The sequence below is a fragment of the Canis lupus genome, chromosome 22, assembly GCF_003254725.2.
Source record: "Canis lupus dingo isolate Sandy chromosome 22, ASM325472v2, whole genome shotgun sequence".
In the NCBI taxonomy this organism is placed as follows: domain Eukaryota; kingdom Metazoa; phylum Chordata; class Mammalia; order Carnivora; family Canidae; genus Canis; species Canis lupus.
The window spans coordinates 30,852,381-30,864,838 of NC_064264.1; the positions used below are offsets into that span (position 1 = coordinate 30,852,381).

At 34.0% G+C, this 12,458-nt stretch overlaps 1 protein-coding gene across 14 annotated transcripts in view; it reads right to left on the reverse strand.

The window, feature by feature from the left end:
• MYCBP2 (MYC binding protein 2) overlaps positions 1-12,458 on the reverse strand; it is a 258,985-nt gene that overhangs the window by 183,461 nt on the left and 63,066 nt on the right. For all 14 annotated transcript variants that reach the window (XM_035704586.2, XM_049099236.1, XM_049099235.1 and 11 more), the window contains exons 12-17: positions 12,179-12,383; positions 10,396-10,560; positions 6,836-6,994; positions 3,158-3,362; positions 1,080-1,225; positions 659-760 (exon numbers count right to left, since the gene is read on the reverse strand). In XM_035704586.2, coding sequence (XP_035560479.2) covers positions 659-760; positions 1,080-1,225; positions 3,158-3,362; positions 6,836-6,994; positions 10,396-10,560; positions 12,179-12,383 — 982 coding nt within the window. The remainder of the gene's footprint in view (positions 1-658; positions 761-1,079; positions 1,226-3,157; positions 3,363-6,835; positions 6,995-10,395; positions 10,561-12,178; positions 12,384-12,458) is intronic.

Below are 12,458 nucleotides of genomic sequence, written 5' to 3' on the forward strand. Positions count from 1 at the left end.
TTAAACTATTTACTATAACCACAGTAAAATGTATTTTCAGGCTGAGAAATGGTCATAAACAACAAGGAAAAAACAAACAATATACCTATCTTTGCAATTAAAACCTGACCAAAGCTCTCCAACTTACCCTTCTTGTACATAACCAGAATAAGCTTTTTCAGAAAAAAAAAAAAAAAAAAAAAAAAGAAGAAGACATATAAAAACATAATTATGCACTGGGTTGGAAGAAGAATGCTGGGATCAAGTTCAAATGATAATCATCACAGATGACTAAGAAAACAGAAATTAAAATATTATATTAAACTACTCTGTTGTTTATTGGTTAAATAACAACCATAAGTCCAAAATCTAGGTGAAAGACCAATTCTTGGAATTCATATACATTTTTTAAAAAGTTGCCATTGTTAATAGCTTTTGATGGTTGGCAGATGGCAAAATTCCTAATATGCTTGACTTACTCTATAAATACCCTACTGTATTAAATCTATGTTATTATCACAACTGTAAATACCCTGAATATTTTCACATGTTACTATAATGTCATTAATTTTAGCTGCAATGTCTTACCAAGTCAGCCTATTCTGTAAACTTTTAGTGGTCTCAGTATAGGGTAAGAATATGGATTTTCATATACTTTTTCTCTGCAGCTACATCTTACCTCTTCCTTCCTCTAATCTGTGTCTCCTGATTACACGCTGTCGTTTTTCTTCTTGTCGTAACTGAAGGTGTTCTTCAATGTTAACCCCAGGTACTGGGACAGCTAGATGATTGACCAAAAAAAACCCACAAAGAAACACAAAAAAGACATATAAAGATAGATACAATAATAGATATGAGAGAACTATATGAAATTTAAAATTCAAGAAAGTCAAAGATAACAAAACACTGATGAAAACACAAATTATTTTTAGTTGAAGAATCTCAGCAAATGAGAAAACGAGCCTTATCCCTTAATTAGTGACATACTGTCAGTTACCATATAAGCAGTATGGCATAGTCAACTATTAATTTTTTAACACACATACTAATATAAATTACTGAACTGAAGGCAAGATGTATAGTCCAACCCATCACATTACCTAGCAGAAGATCTAAAGGTATCATTTCCTTCACTGCATCAAGAATTCCTCTTTGTCTTGCCTCCTGACCATCCAACTCTCTTGCACAAGCCTTGCAACACCCACACACGGCACAGCCAGATTCTCCGGAACCACAGCCACAGATTCTTTAAAAAAAAAAAAAAAAAAAAATTTAACTGAAATTCTTCTACTCTTTCCTTAAAAAACTCTTTTTGATAATCTTTTCAGCATTTCTGAAATTAAGTTATATAAGTCAGCAATGAAATCTCTCCTTCAGATCAGGATGTGCCAATTTTAAAGACCTGAATAGGTATGAATAGATGGAATATTAAAAATAAGAGTTTATTAAATTCCTCATAGGTATAATTGGTATATTCCCACAGAAAATACAAATGGATTCTGCCATCCTCAAAACCACTATTAACAAATATTTTAAAAGTCATCACAATTAGTAAAGCACCAGCAGATTACTATTAAATGGTCTAGATGGGTTAGTCAGTTACCAAATACTGTTCTCCACCAGCTAACTTTAAGGAAGGTGTGCACAGCCATCATTAAGTGAGCTCAGCTTGCCAGCTTCATAAGATATATCTCCTTTTCTCTCCCTCCTTTATATGTCATCATCTCTCATTCTCTTCTTCCACTATGTCTGATTAACCGGTCCTTTTTCTCTTCTTTGCTCTTTCTTATCAGTTGTGAACTAAGTTTATGACATTTGATTACAACATAAAGAAGACAAGAACACTCCCAGAAGTTGCCTACAGGGTCAGTGAACAACAAACTTCTTAGTCACCTATTTCATAGATTTAGAAGTCGCAGCTTTAATGTTATTTGTTGGATCAGAACTGAAAACCTTTACACAGTTTCACTGTGCCTGGTTATCCAGTCTTGTGGTGATACAAGAGAAAAGGATCTACCTCGCAGCAGTTTTGAAAGACATAGCTAGGTGCCCTGTGAAACTCCTGGGCTTAAAATGGAAGCAACTGTTGACAATTTAGAGCATTACTGACTTCAAGAGTAAAAATTGATAAACTAATATGCCCTACTGCATTGTCCAAATGCAGTGCTTCAGAGATAATGTGGCACTCTAAATTTATTTTAAGATACACAGCCACAATTCTGTAATAATTGAAGTCATTTTTTAATACTGCATTGTGTCCTGGCATATAGTCTTCTGTTAATTTTATTCATTTATTTATTTTTGCCTCATTACTAAAGAAATCATTGTATTTGGTTAGTATACTGTCCATTTAAGTCTATAGGTTTAGGTTATAAATAATTATTGGAAACTGATAGTAGATCTCTGGGGAAAAAAAACATAAAGAAAAATAATTAATGTTAGGAAGGATCAGAGAATTCAGAAATTCATTTGTGATATTTACCAACTGCTTAAGTTTAGAGAAAACTTATTGTTAAAAAATCATACTATTTTGATAGCCTAAAAGAAACAGCCTGTTAATAATTTATTTTCATATGTTAGGCTAAGTATAAAATTCTCCCCAACATTCTGAGGAAAATCTGTATTCTGATTCTGCCAAATTCACATATAAACTTTAAAATAATTATAATGGAGCTCTATTATGGGGGAGGGGGGAGTCCACAAGAATAACAAAGGATAAATATAAACTAGTATAATGCAGCTTTAGAAGTGATAGTTCCTAGAACACCTAAAATTGTGAACATAAATTTAAAAGAAAATCATGTCCTTAATCAAGTATATTATGACATTTGATAATTCCATTGGGAAAAGATTCATGTTCAACAAAAATGGATATTTGGCATTAGTCTTAAGAAAAGAATACAAATTAAGGCATAGCCCTAAGCCTTGAAGAAACTTATGACTTGTTTTTAAATAATGCTTTAAATAAATCAAATGAAAGAAAAGCAACTTAAATAAAAATGACACTAAACTAGAAACTATTATAACAGGAAACAATTACTAGAATTACATATATATGCCAATATGCCCTCAAGAAACAACAAAGTAGAATATACACTCTGGAACAATCTTGAAAAGAAATGTGTTGTGCATACTTTCTACCAATATTTTATTTCTTCAGTATTAATCATTTTCTTACCCTCCAGGGACTCTGTCTGGACGCCCACTACTGACACAACTGGCTCCATAACCTGTACAGTCTCCACAGACAGTACACACCATGCACTGTTCCAGCTTCCACTTATGCATGCCTGGAGGGCACATCATAGACTTCTCATCTTTTTCATCTAGTTCTTCTTCCAGGTCTTCATCCATTGCTGTTGCCATATTTTCAACTCCAAAACCTATTTGACAGATCAATTTATAACTTTTATGTAAGATTACTCCTGTGTCTAAAAAACTGACAAAATTATATAATATATATTAATCCAAGCGAATATACAAAGGAATGTATAAAATTTAATTTAGGAACCACAAATAAGTTTTCTCTCTTGTTACTTTCTGCCAATCACTTTTAACTTTTGCTGATTTTAGTCCCTCATTTCCATCCTCACTGCCAACACTGTCATTCTACACACCACCGCAACCATGTTCTAAGCCATTAGTCCCTCTGCTCTAGAACATCCTCCTACTACTAGCAATCAGCAAAAATTTATAAAAAAAAAAATAATGAAAAACTTGTCACCAAAATTCAGAAATTACATACATACAAATGAAACAATAAATGTAAAAGATAAGCCATAGGTAGTCAAAGATATGTGGAACACATACAACATAACAAAAATTGCTACAAATCAATAAAATGAGAAAAATAAGTTTGAAGAAATGATCTAACATATTACTAATAATCAGGGAATGCAAATTAAAAGAAAAATGAGGGACCTAGCTATTCTGAACTCCTAGTTACATGCCCCAAAGGAAATCATAGAAATTTTCACCAACATTCACTAAAAATGTTCATAGCAACTCTATTTATAATAACCCAAACTAAAAACCAACCAAATGTCCATAATACTTAAAAAGGTTCCAAAACTGTGGGATATTCATACAACTGATTACCACACAACGAGTGTGAATAATCTATAAATATTAGTAACAATATAAATGAATCTCATAAAACAAGACATGAAAGAGTTCACGTGACTCTTTTCATATAAAGTACAAAAACATGCAAAATTAATTTATAGTGTTAACTTTAGAGGTAGGTAGTAACTGGAGAGGAACATACAGAGGGCTTCCTGGGGTGCTGGTAATATACTATTTCTTGATCAAGGTGCCGATAGGAATGTGTTCAGCTTCTGAATATTCACCAAGATCTACATTTATGCTATCTGTATTTGGCCATAAGTATGTTTTACTTTAATAAGGCAATAAAAAATTACAATGAACTACAATGTCATAGCCATCAAACTGATAAAAATAAGAGTATTGATACTACCTCTTGGAGTGATATGGAAAATCAAAGACTATAAACTGATACAACCTCCTCTAAGAAAAAACTAGCAAAGCTGAAATCTACAACATCAGAAATTATATTAGAGAAAGTCTCACACATGTCTGCCAGGAAATATGGATAAAGGAGGTTTTCAAATTATTGATAATAGTGAAAGTGAAAAATTAGAAATAAACTCATCTATCAGCAGGAGAATGGATAAACAATGGTATATTAGTATGATTTATTACATAGCAGTTAACATGAATCCTTTAGATTTATATTGACATATTTCAAGCACAATGGTGAGATGAAAAAAAAACACCTATTTTGCAGAAAGATATAGATTAGCACTTCTGAAGTATCTTATTTTTATTATAAAATGTGAGTATGTAACATATTTTACATGTAAAATATATAGGAACCAGTAAAAATACAGAAACATGACTAAGAATCAAAGTTGTGATTGTGATTGGCGAGAGAGAGGGAGTATAAATAATAAGCCTTGGAAGGAGAATAGAGGACACTGGAATCTTATCTATAATTTTTTTACTGAAAAATAAGGCATGTGATAAACAATTTTTTCCATATTATAATCTTATTTTCTGTACTTTCCTTGTTTTTTTAAAACAACTTTATTTTTTTCTTTTTTATTAAAACAACTTTAAAATAAAAAATGCCTTTCTGTTCTTTATATAATCTATATTCATTATATGTCTTACACTACTAGTCTGCTTTCTAATTCATTACTTACTAGGAGAGTAGGTGTGTTTTTTTTATTAAGTAAAACATCTTTTAACAATTGTTTTGGTTATTACAAAATTTACAGTAATAATCTAGAACATAGATGTAAATGTATGACAAATTTTCATAAAAGTTTTTAGAATAATAAGGAAACTATTTTGTTTAGTTCAAAACTTTTATGAAACATGAGTATATATTTATATTATATATAGAAAATTAAACTGCTTCTCTCCTTTTTTTCTAGTAGGTATTACCCAAAACTATGGTTCACTACTTTAACTCCAAATTTTTCCATTTTTGGAGTAATTCATTTCTTTCCTTTCTTTTGTTCTTTGTTTTTTAAAAACAATGTGCTCTAACAGACCTGCTCTTTTAAAAACTAAAGTATTTGGGGGTAGAGAGAGAGAGGAAGAAGGAGAGAAAAATCTCAAGCAGACTCCACATTGAGCATGGAGTCCAATGTAGGGCTTGATTTTAGGACCCTGAGGCCATGACCTGAACCAAAATTAAGAGTCGATGCTTAACTGACCAAGCCAGCCAGGCAACCCAAAACTTCTCTGTATTTTTTTTTTTAAGATTTTACTTATTTATTCATGAGAGACACTGAGAGAGAGGCAGAGACACAGGCAGAGGGAGAAGCAGGCTCCATGCAGAGAGCCCGACGTGGGACTTGATCCCGGGACTCCGAGATCACACCCTGGGCCGAAGGCAGGCACTAGCCCGCTGAGCCACCCAGGGATCCCAACTTTTCTGTATTTTAAACACAGTTCAACACTTAATAATACCTATTCCCTATTCTTTAGCCCACACAGAAAACCAGCAGTTGAAAGGAAGGGTATAGGATAACACTAATAGCAGCAGAAATAAAAACTGAGAGCAAGAATGAAGTAGACATAAACTATTACCAAAACCCAAACCAAAAATCACAAACATGACAAAGGATAAACCCCTCTTTCTGTCAACAGCCTAAGTGTAGGGCAAAGCATATGGTAAGTAAGGTGCATCTATAATTTAGCTCTTGGTAAAGGGTCAAGTATTCTCAACAACCATTTTTAGTTGTTGGGGAACTGATTAAATTATAGGTAGCTTGTGCTATTAAACAAGATATATCTCCCAGATAGGCTGCTGCCAAAAATGGTTAAAACTGAAAATGTGTGGTGTAAAAGGAATTAATAATGAAGAATTTCAAAAATGCACTTTTCCAGAATAATTTTGTCATTCAAAATGCTAAATCAAAAAGGTGAAAAAAAAAAAAAAAAGGTGTTATTAGATTTTATGTAAAATTTTTAAAAGTTGGGGTGCCTAGCTGGCTATGTAGGGAATCTGCATCTGTAGATTGTATGTGAATCTGCATCTTGAGGTGATGAGTTTGAGCCCCTTGTTGGGTATAGAGATTACTTAAATAAAGTTTAAAATAAAGAAAAGAAAGAAAAATACTCAAGTTCACTTGCTTAAAAATTAAAAGTCTGAAGTATATTCAATTGTGTCAGTGATATAATGTCAAATAAATAAATTCATTGGTTTTAGTATGAAATTAAAGAGCCACTTGTTTTGAAAAGAGTAAGATTCATCACCAATATTGTTCTAAAAAACTAATGAAAAGATGGCACAAAATTTAATATCCACATGTCCAACACCTACCTTTCCCCCCTTGGTTCATGGCACCAGTGTCTCGTCCACACTGTCCTTTATTATTTACACCAAATGTCCAAACTTCTCCATTCTTCATTAAAACACAAGTATGAGCTTTGCCCATAGCTACCTGAGTTACAAAATGGCCTTTCAAGTCTGTTACCAAACCTATAGGAAAGATACAAATTTGGTAAGAAACAACAACAACAAACCTTTCTGAGTCTAGTAAATCATCAGGATTGTAAAAGGACCACCTCAATGCAGAACTTTTTATTTCTGGGATAAAATAACCCACCTAAATGAGAAATAAGTGGCCAAAAGACTGGCAGGGTATCAGCAAATTATTTTTGTAAGTTTGTAATGAACTCTAAAATCTTAAAACATTATCATCCAGACTTGAGACAAATTTTTACTGTGGCCATTAGCTAAAGCTTGCTTCTCCTGAATGTTTGTTCTAAATGTCAATACTCTCAACAATTCTCAGAAGGGTCACTAACTCTCAAACTTTCCTAGTCCAAGCACAAAGGAGCCTATACATCATGTACTTTACTTGCTTTGACTTGCCTTAAAAAGAACTGAAGGAGAGCACTTAATGTAATGAGCAGTGGGTATTCTGAAGATTGATCAATGACTGAACTCTACCTCTGAAACTAATAATACACTATATGTTAATGAAAATATAAAAATAAGAAGGATTGAAAAACACTAAAATACTTGCCAGAGTATACTGAAATCACATTGTTTCTGCAGAAACTGTGAGATGTTCTAAAGCAGCATTTTTCAATCCTTTTTAACCTACAGTGCTTTCTTCCATAATCCAATAGCTAACTAGTTTAACCACTTAAGACACATACTACTTTCCTTATATTTGCCATATTCAAGTCCCACTCATATAATCTTAATATTTTGCATCAATTTTATATTGACCAAAGCATTAATCTTATCAAGTAGTAACAGTAAAAATAAAAAATTGTTGAATATTTCCAATAAATACTAAAATAAAGACTTTCTTAAAAAACTAAAGTATTTGTTTTATTTAAATTACAAATAACAGGGGCAGCCCCGGTGGCCCAGCGATTTAGAACCTGCCTTCGGCCCAGGGCATGATCCTGGAGACCCAGGATCGAGTCCCACATCGGGCTCCCTGCATGGAGCCTGCTTCTCCCTCTGCCTGTGTCACTGCTTCTTTCTCTATGTCTCTCATGAATAAATAAATAATCTTTAAAAAAAATAAATTACAAATAACATAATTCTTGTTTCATACTTTGGGAAAACTATTCTACATTATTTTCTCAGATTATTACTTTCCTAAGGTGACCTTCTCTTCCATCCTATATTACTTTGGTCTTTTTAGCTCAAAAACTCCCATTTTTAGTATTTAGCATATTTGAAAAAGGTATGTATATTTAGCAATATATTTTTAAGTTTCTTTAAGATTTTATTTATTATTAATGAGAGACACAGAGAGAGAGAGAGTGGCAGAGACACAAGCAGAGGGAGAAGCAGGCTCCATGCAGGGAGCCCGATGTGGGACTTGATCCCCGGGCTCCAGCATCACACCCTGGGCCGAAGGCAGGCGCTAAACCGCTAAGCCACCCAAGGATCCCCGCAATATTATTTATTATTATTAATTGTACTAATTGGCATATCTTAAACCCTTTCAGGGCCCAGGCTCTCAGTTAAGCATTTCAAAGGCATTATCTCCTATAATCTTACAACCATATGAAGCAGATACTGTCACGAGCTCCCTTTTGAAGATGGGGGGAAAAAAAAGAAATGAAAGTAATCTCTGAATAAAGAATTTGAGCCAGTTATTAGCCAACTAAAAAGTGGCAGTGGCAGGATCTGGGTCTATATCCATAACTATTAAACCACACTTCTCTAATTTTTAAGCTGTTTAAATGCCCAATTGTCTCTCAGATCCTCAAAAAGAGAGGGACCATGTCTGCCTGTTCACCAACTTGTAATACACTGTCAGTTCTCAATAAATATATACTGAATAAAATATGCACAAGTTTTCTTCAACACTAGCCACTGGGATCTTAGCAAGCAACAGCTATACTGAATGTTATTTTTAAACTAAACATGAGCCCATTCCCCAATTTTTTTTTAAAGATTTTTATTTATTTATTCAGGAGAGACACAGAGAGAGAGAGGCAGAGACACAGACAGAGGGTGAAGCAGGCTCCATGCAGGAAGCCTGACGTGGGACACGATCCTGGGACTCCAAGATCACGCCCTGAGCTGAAGGCAGATGCTCAACCGCTGAGCCACTCAGGCATCTACCCATTCCCAAATTTTGATTGACTCTGACAGTTGAGGCCAACTGAGGATCTAAATATTACCACATTAAGCCAACTCACATACCACCTGAGTACAGTTCAACTTAATAATTAATTGCTAGGGCAGCCCGGGTGGCTCAGTGGTTTAGCGCTGCCTTCAGCCTAGGGCCTGATCCTGGGGACCCGGAATCGAGTCCCACATCGGGCTCCCTGCATGGAGTCTGCTTCTCCCTCTTCCCACCCCGCCCCGCCCTCTTTCTCTCTCTGTGTCTCTCATGAATAAATATTTTAAAAATAATAATAATAATAATTGCTAGAAATGTTCAACATACGTCATTTCCCCAGCAATGAGACAATTACTTAAACTTCCAATCAGAAATTTCGTTGGTTTTCCTTTTCACAAAAAAATTCGCAGGCTTTATATATTTACCAAATATAAAGTCCTACCAAGTGGGCTGTCACAATGATACTCATTTCTTAAGTGCTAGAAAGAAAATCTAGTAACCAAAAATAACCAGTTTGAGATTAGACCTTATAAATATAAAATCTTTTTTTTTTTTGGCTAGTCCTATCCTCCATATCCACTCATTAGACTTTTGGTTTATTAGTCACTCAGTTGCTTAATGAGTAATTCTTTTTTAGTATTTTTTTTTTAAAGATTTCATTCATTCATTCATGAGACACACACACAGGCAGAGATAGGGAAAGGAAGAAACAGGCTCCCAATGGTGAGCCCGTTGTGGGACTTAATCCCAGGACTCTGGGATCAAGATCTGAGCCAAAGGCAGACGCTCAACCCCTGAGCCACCCAGGTGCCCCAACAAGTAATTCTTAAGACCCTACCATATATAAGACACTGTGCTGGGAACTGGGGATACAATAGTAAATAAGAGTGAGAGAGAGAGTGTGTCCTTCCCTATCTAGTGGGGGAGATAAATAATTCATCAATTATAAGTCAGTTATGCTATGAAAACCATTTCCCCAGGGTACTACCAACAACATGTCACATGAGCATCTGAATGAGTCTAGGGAAAGCCTTCCAGACAAAGTAATACTTAAGGTAGAACTGCACTAGCCAAGCTCTGTGATTAGCTTTGCGTGAAACTATGACACTGTTCCTAGCAGTAAGACAGGAAGGAATCACAAAATGTTGTATTTGGAAAAAAAATGTGAAAGATACAGAGAAAGCATGCTACAACTATTAATTTTCTAGACATATCTTTCCAATATATGTCTAGTATTGGACTTTCTTTGCATAAAAGTGAAATGTGTTTAAGTTGAACTTACTTGAGCTGTCAGAGTAAATGGCATCTTTCCCAAACATGTATAGTTCTCCATCTTTAGAAATAACAGAACTACTTCCATTGTTGCAGGCTGTATACACCACAATCTTTCCTTCCATCTTAATTATCTTTTTAGGTTTATAGGGTTTTGATTGCCGTCTGCTCTTAGCTTAAAAAGAAAAACAAACAAAACAAATAAAAATAAGGCATCTATGTATAAATAAAAGTAAAGGCTTGTATAAAAAGCCCAAGGAAAAAATATATGCATTTATGATATACATTATTTATTTTCACAAAGCCTGGGCCTTCCAACATGTCAACTAAAATAAGTCACCTGCAAGCTTTATCTGGTTAATTAATACTTAGGCTATCACTATCAGATTCTTTTCTTTGTTACACACTGAAATTTCCAATAAGAAATACCAATTTTCTACCAAACTTCTCACTTCTGGAGAGCCCAACCTCTAGATCAGCTATTTACATTATTAACACCATTCCATTATTATATATATAATTTTCTTTCAAACGCTACCTCACATGTATTCTTATTCTAGAAAGTGAAATTAGTTCCTCATTCATTCAACACATATTTAAGCAGGTCCACCCAGTCAATGAAATCGTGTAAGGAAAGGAACATATATGGAGAAAGAGTAAATAAATTTAAATGTGGATAATGATTCAAGTAGCCTTTGCTCTTAAAAACTAAATCCCTGAAATGAGCAAAAGATGGGAAATATCAATGTTCTGTTCCTTCAGTCAATCCCAGTTCCTGATGCCTTTCAGAGTAAAACCATATTGCTGTGCTGGGCACAATTCTAGAATTTAAAAATACCATTATATTTTTTCCATTTAATATGATCCACATACATGTATACAGTAAATACACTATCTGGTGCTGAAAGAAAGAACAATATCCACCAAATGCTGGAAGGAAAAACTGGCTGTGCTGAAGTTTCTCAGATATGGCAATAGACTTTATGGGGATTTTTTTCTAGGTAACTTTTATTTACACAGACTTCTACATTAGATGTTGACTACAAACCTAATCCTCCTAATATTCTACTCCATGGTTCTAAAATGTATAAAGTATGTGAGAAATTACAAAAACAGAAAAATGACACTGAGAAAAACTGGACAAAACTATAGGAAAGATCAGAGACAAAATTGTTTATGTTATCACTGCTTAAGAATGATTTCATTACAGACAAATAATAAGAAGAATAGTGACACATAACTAACACTATTACACAGGTTATATTCAGGCTTACTTCATTTTGAAATATATATTCCTTATAAAATTTTGAGTTACCTAAAATAACATAATAAGTTTTTTAAAATAACACCACTAAACAAAACAGATGAATAGCAGTATATCCATAAAGCATCACAAATTTTTATTCATGAAGATGAACTCTAGAAAGAAATCAGCACTTAGTTTTTTAATGTATAATAGAACACCATTAACTGGATATGCCTCAATTTAAAATCCTGTATTAATCTGGCAAGGTTAGTGCTTTATTTTATTTATTTATTCATTCATTCATTCATGAGAGGCACAGACAGAGAGGCAGAGACACAGGCAGAGGAAGCAGAAGCAGGCTCCATGCAAAGAACCTGATGCAGGACCCAATCCCACAAATCCAAGATCAGGCCCTGAATCAAAGGCCCTGATGCTCAACCGCTGAGCCACTTAGGCATTCCAGATTAGTGCTACTGAAATTGATATACCTCATGTTAGTAAATTCTACAATATTTTTATTCAATGTCCAGTTGATTAGTCAACTTACTTGACTCTCCATCTTCTCCTTTACTAGCAGATCCTGTAAAGAATATGCTTCCATCTTCTGCAACTAAAAGGGCATGAGAGCCATCGTGTCCAACTGAAAAGTGTACAATCTTTGGAGACTTTGTAATTGGTAGCTCAACCCATTTTCCTGCTGAAGGACCACCTTGCTTGATTCCAAGACTCTGGTACTTGCCAGTATAATATATCTTGTGTGTGTATATATATATGTGTGTACATATATATATATATGTATATAAAAAAAGAGAGAGAGAGAGAATTAT